Source organism: Hyperoodon ampullatus (assembly GCF_949752795.1).
Source record: "Hyperoodon ampullatus genome assembly, chromosome: 3".
NCBI classification, from domain to species: domain Eukaryota; kingdom Metazoa; phylum Chordata; class Mammalia; order Artiodactyla; family Ziphiidae; genus Hyperoodon; species Hyperoodon ampullatus.
The window spans coordinates 117,107,949-117,122,858 of NC_136916.1; the positions used below are offsets into that span (position 1 = coordinate 117,107,949).

Consider the following 14,910-nt stretch of genomic DNA (forward strand, 5'->3'; position numbering starts at 1 on the left):
ACTTAGACAATTATATTGATATTCTTTCTCTTCCATCATTTTTCATCTTTGAAAGTCCTCCCTTCTCCATAGAGATGCTAAATATTTACCTAAATATCTTGTGGTTTAGTTATGGCTTGCTGTTTTGTATGTTTAATACATAATTAATATTATAATTACTCTGTTTAATTATATAATTAATCTAAAAATACTCACTAGTAGTTCAAGGAAAGGAAATAAAGGTTGAATGGGAACTTACATTTAGAGTGTTATGTGTTTTACATTCATTCTCTCATTTTAATACTTACAACAACTTTATAGCATAGGAATTATCTTGATTTTTATAAATGGGTTAACTAAGGCTCAGAGAGGTTAAATAGTTTGCCTGGGGGTCACACAATTAATAAGCAGCAGACCAGGATTGAAATCCTTTGATCTTTCTAGTCATTCTTGCAGTTTACCATTAAATCTGAACTTGTTGTTCAGGGCTTTGTATCTGCTTGTTCCTTAGTTCTACATTTGACTCATATAGAAATAACCTGAGAGGCAAGGGAAGTGGGAAGAAGGAAGACACACTGACAGTTGTCAGAATAAAAGTTTGATTAGCAGCAGATAGAAAGGAGGGGCCGGGACCAGAGACTAGACAGGTTCACACAGGTATGCACGTAGGGAGTGTGCCAAAAACCACACAGACAATCAGGCAGCAGATGGTTTGTGTCAAATTAAGGGAGAAAAACATATTTATAGAATACTACAATGTGCCAGGCACTAAGATGGGTGGAGATGCTTTATTTAGGTTATCTCATTTAAGCCTCCCCACAGAGCTGCAAATGAGTTTTCAGATGCGACAGCAGGTGGTAGCAAGGTCTCAGCCAGGCCCTTAGGGTTCAGGGTTAGGATTTCAGTTCTTGAGAAGATTGGTGAGAGCTCTTCAGAGCTCTGATTTTTTTGGTTGTCTATTCATTTAATTATTTTTTGTTTTCTGATTGTAACATTAATAACTGTCTATTGAGAAAACTTGAGAAGTAAGTCTAAAGAAGAAAATAAAAGCAACCATAATCTACCAAGCATAAGTAATTACTGTTACTAAGTATGTGTGTTTGTATAATTGTTTTTCACATAGCTGATATGACTCTATGTATACTATTTTGTATCCTAACTTTTTTATAAGCAGCATTTCATGAGCATTTCCTTATGGCTCTAAATACTTTTTTGGGGGGGGTCATTTTGTGTTTTATTTTTTATTTTGAAAAATTAAAAAATTTTCTTCTAGTTTTATTGAGATATAATTGACATAGCACTGTGTAAGTTTAAAGTGTACAGCATAATGATTTAATTTACATACATCGTGAAATGATCATCACAATAAATTTAATGGACATTCATCATCTCATATAGATACAAAATTAAAGAAAGAGAAAAAAATATTTTTCCTCGAGATGAGAACTCTTAGGATTTGCTCTCTTAACAGCTTTCATATATAACATACAGCAGCGTTCATTATATTAATCATGTTGTACATCACATCCCTAGTACTTGTTTATCTTATAACTGGAAGTTTGTACCTTTTGATTGTCTTCATCCAGTTCCCCCTCCCTAAATACCCTTTTAAAAATCAGTTTTTACTGGGTAATGTGTGTACATATTTCTGAAGGCACAGGCTTGTAATGAAAAACAGCAGTCCCTCTCCCATCTCCATATTTTACATCCCAGCAGCAATTGTCTATCAAAATCTTTTATCTACTGCTTCTGGAGTTTACCCTCATATTTCTAAATAATATCAGTTTTAGATATTACCTTTTGGTTTCCTATTATGAAAGCTGAGGATTCCATAATAGTTCCCCTCATTCTTCTAATGATCTCATTCTTCTAATATTGTTGTATCACAATTTTTGTTCTTATTGTAACTATAAATATTGTTTACTGATCCAAGAGTTATACTTTGCTTAAACTTCCCTTTTTGTACAACTATTTTTTTAACCTTGGAATTAATTGCTTCATTTATTGTTTGTTAGTTTTCTCTTATTTACCAGTTCTTCCCAGAGACTCCAGCAGATTTATGAAAACCCCCAATGCCATTTTCCACGTGATCAAATGCATCAGGTAATCCATGAGACCCATTTCCTTCTGGAGTCCTCCCTCCTGGGAGCAACTTCTCCACCCCGGATCCCTTGTTCACCTGTTCCTTCCTGCTACATCCTTCAGATGCTTTCTAGGCCAGCTGCATCTCTGTCTTCAGGGGTATCTCTTCACCATCACCCTGGAAATTCCCTTTACATCTTTCCTGCTAGATCTTGTTTTCTTTTTTCAGTTTCATAGAGTAGCTTCTTGGGAAAAAGTGTACAGAAGTTAGTTGTTTGAAACCTCTTGTATTGGTTATCTATTGCTTTGTAATAAATTACTCCAAAATTTAGTCGCTTAAAACAATAATCAACATTTATTATTTCGCAGTCTCTATTGTCAGGAATTTGGGAGCAACTTAGTTGGGTGGTTCCGACTCAGGGAATCACATGAAGGTGCAGTGAAGAGGTCAGCCAGGGAAGCAGTTGTCTGAAGGCTTGAGGGGGGGCTGTAGGATCTGCTTCCCAAGTGACTGACTTCCGAGGCTGGCAAGCTGCTGCTGGTTGTTGGTTGGAAGATTTAGTCCCATGGGCCTCTCCACAGGCTGACTGAGGGCCCCCATGACCTGGTGACTGGCTTCTCCCAGAGTGAACGGGTCACGAGAGCAAGACAGAAGTGACAGCGTTTTTAATAACTTGGATTTCTGTCACATTCTGTTCATTAGAGATGAGTCACTAAGTCCTACCCACATTCAAGGGAGAGGAATTAGACTCTACCTTTTGAAGGGAGACATGCCAAGCATTTATTGGACATGTTTTAAAAACCCTACATCTTTCATGTCCAAAAGCATCTTAACTCACAATTCAGAGTATGGAATTCTAGATGGTAAGTAATCATGTTTCCTCAGAATTTTGAAGGCATTTTTCCATTGTCTTCTAGATCCCAGTATTGCTTGTGAGAAGCCTCTTATTTTGATTCCTGATCCTTTGTACGTGACCTGTTTTCTTCCTGAATACTTATTTTTCTTTATCCTTGGTGCTGTGGAACAGCAAGATGATGTGCCTTGGTGTGTGTCTCTTTTCATTCATTATGAATACTCAAAGAAACCTTTAAATCAGGAAACTCATATCTTTAGTTCTGGGAAGTTTCTTATATTGTTCTTCTCCATTATTTTCTGTTTTCTCTTTTTGAAACTCTTATTGGTTGGCTGCTGGACCTCCAAGATTGATCTTTGAATTTTCTTATATTTCATATAATTATTACATATTATATAGATCTTATATATTTTTATTGTGCCTCCCTCCCTCCACCCCTCTCCCTTCATTTTTTTTTAAAATTTATTTATTTTTGGCTGCATGGGATCTTCGTTACTGTGTGCGGGCTTTCTCTAGTTGTGGCGAGCGGGGGCTACTCTTCGTTGCAGCGTGCGGGCTGCTCATTGTGTGTCTTATCTTGTTGCGGAGCACGGGCTCTAGGTGTGCGGGCTTCAGTAGTTGTGGCACGTGAGCTCAGTAGTTGTGGCACATGGGCTTAGTTGCTCCACGGCATGTGGGATCTTCCCAGACCAGGGCTTGAACCGGTGTCCCCTGCATTGGCAGGCAGACAACCAGGGAAGTCCCTACCCCTCCCTCCCTTCATTCTTACTTTATTCTTTTTTAGAGCATATTCAACTTTCTCATCCACTCCTTTTACTAAATATTTTATTTCTATTATGTATTTAATTTCCAAGAGCACTTATGCCCTCTGATTACTCATTTTTAAATATTTTTTCTAACTCCTGTTCTTTCCTTATGGGTGTAATCGCTTTCCTCTTTGGGTATTAAATGTAGTTGCTTTGAAATTTTTTTCTGTCTTGGCTTGTGTCTGTTTCTTCATACTTCTTTTTTGTTTGTCTCTATGTCTTTCATTTCGATGCTTTTCACCAATAACTAGTCACCTTTGGCCATCATTCATATTTAAGAGTGAGTCAATACAATCTGCCTGTGTGCAGAGCTTGTCAGCTGCTGAGCTGTGGAAGTTTTCTTCTCACTGGTGAGCCTACCATGATGAAGAGGGCTTTCTGTCTCTAGGGCTTTTCATGTATTTTCCCCCATCCAGACCCTCCTTCATTTCTTTCTAGATTTGGAAGTATAACTCAGACTTTTCAGAATATTCCCCCTTCTCTCATATTCTTTCTTTATGAAGTGCACGCATGTGTGTAGTGTACATAATGCAGGTCTTGGGGTTCTGTCTCAGTTTAGTCACCACATTCAGAGATTATGGCATGACATTGTGCCCCTTCCTTTGTTTGATAACTACAAGTGTGGTTTGTTGATTTATTTTGTACATATTTTTGTTTATTTCATTATGTCTTAGGGAAGAGAGAGTTTATGATCTGGGTTCATTTGTAATCTTACTCTAGCAGTTTCTCCCTACTTTTTGAATTCTGAATTTTTTGTGTCTGCAGAGTAATAGTATGGATGTACAATAATTTATGTAGCCAGTACTCTATTATTGGATTTTACTTTGTTCCTAGTTTTAGGCATTACAAGTTTTGCTGTTGTGAGCATCCTTTTCCATACAGCATTGGTCGAGGTTGTTATTTCCTTAGGATGGAATCTTCAGTGTAATTACTAGATCAAAGGATACAATCAGTAAAGTCCTCAATACTTGTTTCTAAATTACTCTCCAAATTGTTGAGTTGGTTTATATTCTCAGTATCAGTTGGCATTGTTTATTATACTTGAAAAGAATGAAACAACTTTGCCAAGTGAAAAATAATATCACGTAATGCACATTTTAATTTGCAGTTGTGTTTTCTGTCTCTCTTTTTGGCCGATTTTGGCAGTGAGTATGGATAGTATTTAGATTTTTCTTACTGATTTATCCATGCTTGTTTAATTCCATCTTATGGTTATTAGGGCTTTGTTATGTTGTAAATATTTTTTATTGCCTTCCTCTTACTTTTGTTTGCTTTTTAATGTGTTTTTAATTTCTGTGTGCATAGTTTTAAAAAAATAACTTGTCCTTCTAATTTTTGTGCTTTAAAAGACTTCTTTCACCCCAACATCAAATAAAGAGTCACCATCTTTCCTTTAGTTCTTTTGAAGTTGATTTTTTTTCTTTCTTTCTTTATTTTTTTGCGGTACGCGGGCCTCTCACTGTTGTGGCCTCTCCCGCTGCGGAACACAGGCTCCGGACGCGCAGGCTCAGCGGCCATGGCTCACGGGCCCAGCCGCTCCACAGCATGTGGAATCTTCCCGGACCGGGGCACGAACTCGTGTCCCCTGCACCGGCAGGCGGACTCTCAACCACTGTGCCACCAGGGAAGCCCCTCTTTATTTATTTTTTGGCTGCGTCAGGTCTTAGTTGTGGCACACGGGATCTTCATTGAGGCATGCAGGATCTTTTTGTCGTGCTGTGCTGGTTCTTCGTTGCAGCATACGGGCTTCTCTCGTTGTGGCGGGTGGGTCTTCTCTCTCTAGTTGTGGTGCGCGGATTCCAGAGTGCATGGGCTCTGTAGTTTGTGGCACGTGGGCTCTCTCATCGAGGCACGGGAGCTCAGTCGTTGTGGCCCGTGGGCTTAGTTGCCCCATGGCATGTGGGATCTTAGTTCCCTGACCAGGGATTGAACCCACGTCCCCTGAATTAGAAGACGGATTCTTTACCCTTGGACTACCAGGGAAGTCCCTTTCCTTTAGTTCTTTTAGATTTCATTTTGTAAATTTAATTCTTTAGTCCATTAATTTTTTTGTATAACATGAGGCAAAGAACCTGAGTTTTTCTCTACATAGTTAAACTTATTTTTCTGTTGTCATTTATTGTCATCAGGTTTCCAAATGATTTGAAAAGTCACCTTTTTCATAAAATTTCCTGTAACCAATGGGTCTATTTCTTGGCTTTTAAATTCTGTTCTGCTTATCTTTTCATTCCAGTGCATCCCACTTTTAAAAGAAATGATTGTAGCTTTTTAATATGGTTTGCTCTCTGGTAATGCTAGTCTTTGAAAATCTCTGAGGACTCCATTCCAGGTTGGGAACTGTGAGGTGCCTAAGTCATGGAACTGCCGAAAGGGAGTTGGTTCTGAACCCAGGCCAGGGGTAGACGAGTACAAACATGGAACCTTGGAGCCACTTTCCTGGGGCTCCCTGGCATTGCCCTGATGAGAAGGAGCATAGGTGTCAGCCTGCGAAAGGGCTCAGTGAGCAGGTTCACTAATAGGTGTGGAGGTTGGAGGGTTGTGAGATTTTGAAGCCAAACATGTAATTATAATTAGTAATACTTTAAAAAAGCTAAGTTACCTATTGACTATAGAAGCCTCTACAGGCACCAAAACAAGGGAGTTTGGATGCCTCTTTCTTTTCTAGGTGTCTTTTAGCTGCTTCATTATGACTTTCCTTCTCAGGGAAAGTTGTTGAGGGGTTGGGGATAAGGGAGAGAAGATCAAAGAAATAACAGTGAGGATAGGTTCAAGGCACTTCTATTTGTATACTTTAAAATATACCTATTATATTTTTAGAGATGCCTTCAAAGCTTCAAACATTTTAGTCCCATTGTGGCTTTTTAAAAAAAATTTTAAAGAATGATTGGTAGATTTATTTTAGAATTTCTGCTTGGCCTAGGGCAAATTTATCAATGGAAAGCAAAGAGAACGCAACAGTTAAACTTCCATATTCTTTTTTTTAATGTTAATTTTTATTTTTACTTAAAAGTGTTTTTTAAGTTGAAATATTCTTAAAAGCAAAAGCTTTATCACTCCTGCTTAGCATTCGGAGTCATCTTTGGTTGGAGAATCCGGCTCTATTTATAGCTGTCACATGATCTTGACTGTGGCCACAGCCTGCTCTCCCTTTTTCTCTGCTACATAACATTTCCCAATTCTTGTAATACAATGTAGATAAGGCTAGAATATCTGTAAGACTTTACCAAAGGCAGAGGGGTAAGTAAAAGGAAGTAAGCGTAGAGAGTAGCATGTAATGAGGTAATTTTTCATATGAGATCTAGTTTTAGTCTTCTTCAGCTTTGCTTTCTCTCTAGCTCCTGGATTGCTTCAACCTGACAAAAGCCATCTTTTCTCTACCACTCAGGAGAACCTTCAAGCATGTGTAGACTCTAAATTTCAAACCCAAAAGAGAGGACTTCATAACTGACACTGGGAATGCTGAAAATGGGCATGGCTTATGCCATCCACAAGAAATCATAACTAACTGCATTCCAGTGGCCTCTATGAGACAGTCATATCTAGCTATATCTGGCCCAATAGGCTAATATCCTTACTAGAGATAAGCATGTGGTGGGTGGGTGGGAATCTGTCATAGCTTTTTATATAGTAAATCTATATATTATACTGATGTGCATTCTATGGCTTTTAAAATAAGGGATACAGTGGGCTAGAACTAGTAGACCTGGATTCTAGTCTGATTTACTAGTGAACAGTCTTGTCTCTTAGCAAGTGATTTAATCTTTCTGTAGTTTTGTTGAAAGATTTGGATATAATTAATCTGTAATTTTAGGATTTTGACTATAATTGAATTGTTTAAAATAATTGTAAAATTTAGATTTGAATTTTTCTCCTGGCGATATATTAGTCTATTTTAATATGATTCTGCAATATTAACTTGGAATTGTTCTGATGAGAAAAAATGATCCATTTTATAATGATATACTTTATAGGACAAGGTCTCCATTGTGGTACAGGTGGGACCTACTTATATTTAAAAGGGGCCATGGGAGCTTACTATGAGTTTTTTTATAAAGTAAATATTTGCCTCTTTATTTATCACGTATAAATTTAGATGTTCTTAAACAACTTGATTGTATATAGTTCTCCCTATATTTAGATTCTATATTTTCTAGTGTTCGTTTATTCATATATTTGACATTTTATCATTGAAATTTTTAAGTTGAAATTAAACAAAAGCGCCATATGTTAAAATACTTTAAGAGTGAGTTATTTGGTACTCTTAGTTAAGATAGACTGATTTGTTCTTTCTACTTATGTGTGATCTGCTTTTTTTTTTTCAGAGTGAAAAGCTTTTGTTATATGATACAGTGCAGAGTGAACTAGAGGAGAAGATAAGAAGGCTTGAAGAGGACAGGCACAGCATTGATATTACCTCAGGTGAGGGGAATGCTGTGACTGTCATGTTTAAGTGACACTAAACCTTTGGTTTACTGAGGTGTCTCGCTGTATGTAGTCTCCTGTACATATGTTATGTAAATGAAGTGTCCTAATGAGAGAGGAAGGGGCAAGACTGCTAAAGAATTTGTTATGATTGTGATCGTTGCTTTGATTTGGACTCACACTTCAGAAAGACGTAGAAAATGGAGCACATGAAAGGGAACAAAATAGAAGTGAGACAGGAACTATAGGCATAAGATAGTATACTACAAGAATAGTAAGAATATTATTATAACATAGAATAGTATTGGAAGACAGCTGTAGTATATGTTCTTTCCTCTAAGCCTTGAAAGATTGTCATGTGGAAGAAGGAATAAAACCCTTTTCTCTTTGGTCCCACACAAACTAGGACAAATGGATGGACTTTCCAGGCAGGCAGATTTTTGTCTCAGGAAAAGGAAATACTTACTACTCATTAGATCAGTCCAAAGTGAAATGGCTTTTTCAGAGGCACTGTGGAAAGGCTTTCTACACTGGATGGAAGATTTACTGGGTTATCCTATCGTTCTTGCATATGTATTATTTTACTTGTTATAAATTCTATTTCTCTGGTATGGAGTAGGCAGAGTGGACAAGCTGAGCTCTAATGCTGCATTACTTGTAGTTGGGTGACCATGGGTGACAGTTACTTTAGCTTTTCTAAATCAGTCTCCTCCTATAATTGAAGTAATGAGACTATCTGCCTCAGAGGTAGCTTTGAGGACTGGTCGAGACCATTCATACTATGTATATTTAAAAAAGTGCCTGATATATATTTATCAGTTATTAGTCACTAAGTGCCAAGTTGAATTTTGCTCTAATAAAAGCAGAGGAAAATTCAAAATATATAACTGCTCATGAAATTATATATAGTCATATATATATGTATAGTATACACATATATACAGTATATAAACATAGACACCAATGAATTTTGCTCCTTTGAAATTATATAGTCTTTTTTTCCTCCTTTGATCTCTAGAAATCAGCTAATACTTAATTTTTATTTACTTGCCAGAGCTGTGGAACGATGAGCTTCAGTCAAGAAAAAAGAGGAAGGACCCTTTCAGTCCTGACAAAAAGAAGCCAGTTGTGGTTTCAGATATCCTTTTTCAAATTTTCTGGGCTTTTTTGTTTTGTTTTGTTTTAATGTACATTTTTGCATTGTACATATCTTTGTAACTTTTGTTAGTATACATTGTCTTTATTGCATGATCCTGTAATAAGCAAAAGATGATTTATAAAACTGATTGAAGGCAGAAGGGTATAGTTTAGATTAAGAGGAGTAGGGAAGGAGTAGAAATTTAGTCACGATCCCAACTGAAAATTAATATGGCTTTGTAGATCACAAGGGCTTTGATATGAAGCAGCTGTTTAGTATGTAGCATGATTGCTTAATTCTTATGTGTACTTTTTAACATTTTTAATGTCTCTGAAAGTGGAGTGTCTTTAAATTAATATGTGCGTTCAATCTTGGCATTCCTTTTGGTACCCTCCCCTTGCTACTGCCTTTTTCCCCCACCTCAAACCAGTGATTAGGTTGGTGGTGTATCTTGCTATCCTTGATACCATAGGACTAAGGGAATATGGTTATAACATCTGAAGTACTGGAACATATTTATCCTGGTACTAAGTTTTTTGAAGAATAATTTGAAGTCACAATTCAGCATGCTGAAGGTTTTTGTCCAGAAGTCATTGTTCCATTCTCTGAAAAACAGAAGTTGGGAAGTATAATTCAAAATGTGAAATTCTTGCAGCTAAATTGACCTTGACTTTTCAACGTCCATATATAGTTTATATGCTACAAGATCTTGATATTCTTGAAGACTGGACAACAATAAGGAAGGTATGATTAAAGAGCAATGGAATGCAAGTATATTTTTTATAGTCTACTTTTTAAGATTCTATGATTTTTCACTAATACATCAAAATATTATTGTAAATATGCATTACTTTGCAACAGTCTCTCTAAGACAGTTAATACTAATACAGATAATAGTGGATTGCAAGAGCTTTAAAAATAAATTTATTTATTTATTTGTTTGTTTATATTTATTTTTGGCTGCGTTAGGTGCTCGTTGCTGCATGTGGGCTTTCCCTAGTTATGGCGAGCAGGGGGCTACTCTTTGTTGCAGTGCACGAGCTTCTCACTGTATTGGCTTCTCTTGTTGCGGAGCATGGGCTCTAGGCGCACGGGCTTCAGTAGTTGTGGCATGCGGGCTCAGTAGTTGTGGTGCACGGGCTTAGGTGCTCCGCGGCATGTGGGATCTTCCCAGACCAGGGCTCAAACCTGTGTCCCCTGCATTGGCAGGAGGATTCTTACCACTGAGCCAGCAGGGAAGTCCCTGCAAGAGTATCTTAAGAGATGCATGTCAGCTGTTTGACTGTATTTTCCTGTGATAATGTAATTAATAATTTATGCAAAAGTGCAGAAAAGCATTTATTTAGGTTACCCCAAAATAATAATAAATTACCATTCTGTGCCTAGTTCTTAGCCTGATAATGGCTCATGGAATACACTCAATAAATATTTGTTGAATAAACGAAAGTGAATATTTGAACCCTTATTATATGTCTTGCATCCTGTCTTTAAACATTCAAGCATTATAGGATTTTCTGTGCTTGTTTGAAAGTGGACACTTATTTTCTTATTAAATTTTTCTAAGCTTCTTAGTTGAGAATTTGAGATTATTTTGGATATTGACAACACCTCTAGGAGAAATTGTTATTCTTTTTATATATTCCTATGGTCTCAGACATTACCAATTTATTGAAGCAGCTAAAGATCATATTTCACTGTGTTTGTTATTGAGCTTATCAGTAGTGTTGTATATATTAAATAGAAACTAAAATATACTTTGCCTATGAACTCAGACATCTTTCTTCTTCTTCTTCTTCTTTTTTTAAATTAAGGCAATGGCTACACTGGGTCCACACAGAGTGAAAACAGAACGTAAGTCATTTAGTCTGAGTTCAGAAATCTTCACTATGGAGACTTTTTAAGTCAGCCCCCTATCACTGGTTTCATTTCATCAGTGAACACTATCCCCAGAATTATGAGGAATTTTTCTAGAGTCTTTGTCTCATGTAAAAATTTCAAGATTTCTGAATGGAATGTATTTCTTCTTTTAGTGTTTCAACTACATTTCAATTGCTAATAATGGATCAGTAATTTTAAAAGTTATGTACTTAGTGTTTTTTATGGGTTCAATAATTCTATAGGGGAGGTTTTAGGAGTCCGTGGATGGCTTCAGGGAGCCTGTGAATCCTCTGGAATTGTGGGCAAAATTTCTTCTGTGCCTGTGTTTTCTAGGCGAGAGATTAGAGTGCTGGCAGTGGGATTCATCAAGAAAATTTACACACCACTAAGATTTACACATTCTGATATGCCTTAGTAAAATTTATATCAAATTATACTTTCACAATTCTTTGGAAAGTCTGAAATCACTGCCAAAGTAGTGATGGGCATTATTGTCTAGGATAACTTTCTTGTTTCTGCCTACTTTTACTATATATGAGGTTTCCTAATCCTAAGAACAATGAAGCTAGAATTTTAAATAAAACATGTTTTAAATACGAAGAGTCATATCCCAACAGATAATCTATAAGAGATCAATTTCTATTTTATATTTAACCCAAGGATTCTTTTAAACATTATATGATGTCAGGAAATTGTTAGCAATATTGTACTAAACTGCTTCCCTTGGGAATTAGGTGGAAGGGTAACTACTTATATTCTGAACGTTTTTGAGTCATGGATTCCTTTAAGAGTCTCACTACACCGTTGAGTGGGTCTCTTCCCCAACCCCTGTATGTTATCTTTAGCATGTGTACTATTTGTTTTCTTCATGGCACTTAACACAATTTGTAATTTTTTATTGATTGTTTACATGTTTACCTGCCTCCTGAGAGAATCGTAAGCTCCACAAAGGTCAGAAACATCTCTCTTTTAGTCGCAGTGCTCAGAAAACATTTGTTGAACGAATGAATGAGTGAATACTTATTGAACACCTTCTATATAGGAGGCACTATTTGAGGTTCTAGGAATACAATTGTGCAACAGATGGACCTCCTAGAACTTCCTTGGGGGGAAGCAGAATAATAATGTATATGTAAATAGATAACTAACAGATACTGACAAATTGTAATAATTGCTATGAAGGAAATATAAAGCTGTGGTGAAGATTAACTGAGGAGTGGGTAGAGTGGTTGGGGAAGACCTTTCTGAGGTGGTGACATTTGAATGATGCAGAGGTGTGTATTTCATGGTATGCTTTTGACAGTGTGTTTCTATAAAGAACATTTTTTTTCTCTGCATGAGTTTATCTGGTGAATCTCAAACCATTTCTAGGATTTCAAAATGGAAGTTCTACTTGAGGACATTTCCTTTTTAGAATCAAAGTCCTGGGGAACTCTTGGAATATATATTAAACTTTGCTTTTTTGGAAATGTCAGCTGCAGGGGAGAAAATATGAAAAATATAGTTTTCAGTAGAAATATGACAATTCAGATTTTAAATCTCACTTAAAGTTGGCACTAGTAATTGAGAATATATCTGCTTCTCCTTCTTACACTTGTCTAGTTAATTGATTTATTATATATTGTTTAGCTTTATTAAATAGGTATATTTAAAACTGAGTGAATTATATAAAAATGTAAGAAATGAAATTCTCTTGTTTTTATTAGATTTAGGTTTGTTATCTAAGAAATATTTTCAGTGTTTTTTCACGTATATGCGTGGGTTGGTGTTAATACTTAATGTTCTACACTTTTCTTCTGACAATGTCTTATTAATATAACAGTTTTTGAACTAATCCCTTTAGCACCTGTGAAACTGGAAAAACACCTGCACAGTGCTAGATCTGAAGAGGGAAGATTGTATTATGATGGTGAATGGTACATACGTGGACAGACAATATGTATTGACAAAAAAGATGAATGTCCTACAAGGTAAAAAGCCTTTATCATTTCAGTGCTACTCAGTATTAGAGTTTACCACATTGTTGTCAGTAAATATTTGCTGCTTCCATAGTGCATTCATAATACATTATTAATTCCCTATGGATTCTTTTTTTCTCTTGACATATGATTTGATTAGCATGTTTACACACCAGTATTAATTTTATACACCAGAGTTACATATTAAGTTCATGGACACAAGCATTAACACAAATGGAAATGTTGGAATTATTTAGCCAGGTAAGAGATCCCATTTATTAATTCTTATAATAGATGACTTGCTATGATCCTAATATTATGACCTTTAAACCAGACTGTTATGAATTTGACAGTATGCTTCCACAGTGTGGCTCTATTAATCCGTAACTTTTGGGGGTATATTACAGTATTTTAGATTAAAAATTTGCTTCAATTAGAATGGGAAAGGAATTGAAAATTAACAAAAACTTAGAGTAGTGGGAATTAAAGTATAACTTGAAAACTGAAAATTGCCTTTTAAAAAACTCAATCTGTCTAGGCTTAAATAAAGTTTATATAATTATTTATAGAGCCTTCTAAGTTTTATCTGGTGTGGCCTTTGGAAAATATTATTGCCCATTGCTGCTTTAATTCCTTTAGTAGTTTAGGATTTAACTCTCAGAGTAGTAACCTTCTACAGTAAGAAACTATCTTTTTCTAGGCATCAGTAGTAAATAAAGTGTTTGCGTTTAGTATAGAATACTCATTTCAGGAGCAGTGTGTGTAGTAACTTTTCTCATAGAAGCTCATTGAGCTAATTAATTACTAGGTTATACATGATACCCATGGATTCTTTGCTTTATCTTATTGCTTTTGAGACATTTAACTACTACTACTACTTAGCATAAAGGTGGTTAAAAAGGAGATGAAATAGCATAAAAGAGGATTAAACACATATTTTTAGAAAGATTTCTATGTAAAGATTAGTAGTGTTAAAAAAAATCTGTACAAGTACCACAGATGCTTGACACTGGGAATTAAGTTTGGCATTTGAAAGATTTCCTCCTGCCAAGGCTGATATGAGTTGGAGGTGTAATACTACATAAGGAGTCGTGTTAGCTCCACTTTTTCTTCTTTTGGAGGTGGGGTGGGAATGGAGTTAGGGACAATGTGCTTTTAATAGTTCTAGTAGTAAGTTTTACCAACTCTATTAAGAAAAGAAAGGAGATTATCTATTAAGTGTTGCTGAATGTGATATTTTTGACAGCATGCCCTGCTGATAGCATTCCGGTAAATAACAGTTACATACCTGAATCTACTCTTATAGTCCAGCTATTTTGGTTTTATAGTTTGTGCTCTAAAATGAGTGGAGAAGGCATATTGTAATTCATTCATTCGTATTTTTTTTCTTTTTAGTGCTGTAATTACAACAATTAACCATGATGAAGTTTGGTTTAAGAGGCCTGATGGAAGCAAATCTAAGCTTTACATTTCACAGCTACAGAAAGGAAAATATTCAATTAAACATTCGTAATCATGATTTAAGTGTTATCTAAATCTACCTTATTAGTGTTACCAAGTATGATGTGCCATGGGAATAAAAAAATGTATTCAGTAACTTAATATTCTCATCGAATCATGAGAGACTGTGCATTTGTAGGTAGTACTCTAAGTAGACCTCATGTTGATATGTTATTGAAAGAGACAGTGATAAAAGTTTAATCATGATCATTACATTTATTTGCCTTTTTGGCCCAGTGACCAATAGGATTATATGGTAGGGGTTTCTTACTAACTTTTTTCTTTGGTTTTTA

General features: G+C 35.9%; 1 protein-coding gene across 1 annotated transcript in view; it reads left to right on the plus strand.

Annotated features, from left to right (window-relative positions):
* BRMS1L (BRMS1 like transcriptional repressor) overlaps positions 1–14,630 on the plus strand; it is a gene marked incomplete at both ends in the record, with an annotated part of 43,977 nt that extends 29,347 nt beyond the window's left edge. The window contains 6 exons of the mRNA XM_079701182.1: positions 8,044–8,140; positions 9,198–9,281; positions 9,937–10,025; positions 11,093–11,132; positions 13,003–13,129; positions 14,513–14,630. Coding sequence (XP_079557308.1) covers positions 8,044–8,140; positions 9,198–9,281; positions 9,937–10,025; positions 11,093–11,132; positions 13,003–13,129; positions 14,513–14,630 — 555 coding nt within the window. The remainder of the gene's footprint in view (positions 1–8,043; positions 8,141–9,197; positions 9,282–9,936; positions 10,026–11,092; positions 11,133–13,002; positions 13,130–14,512) is intronic.
* Positions 14,631–14,910: the final 280 nt, after the last annotated feature.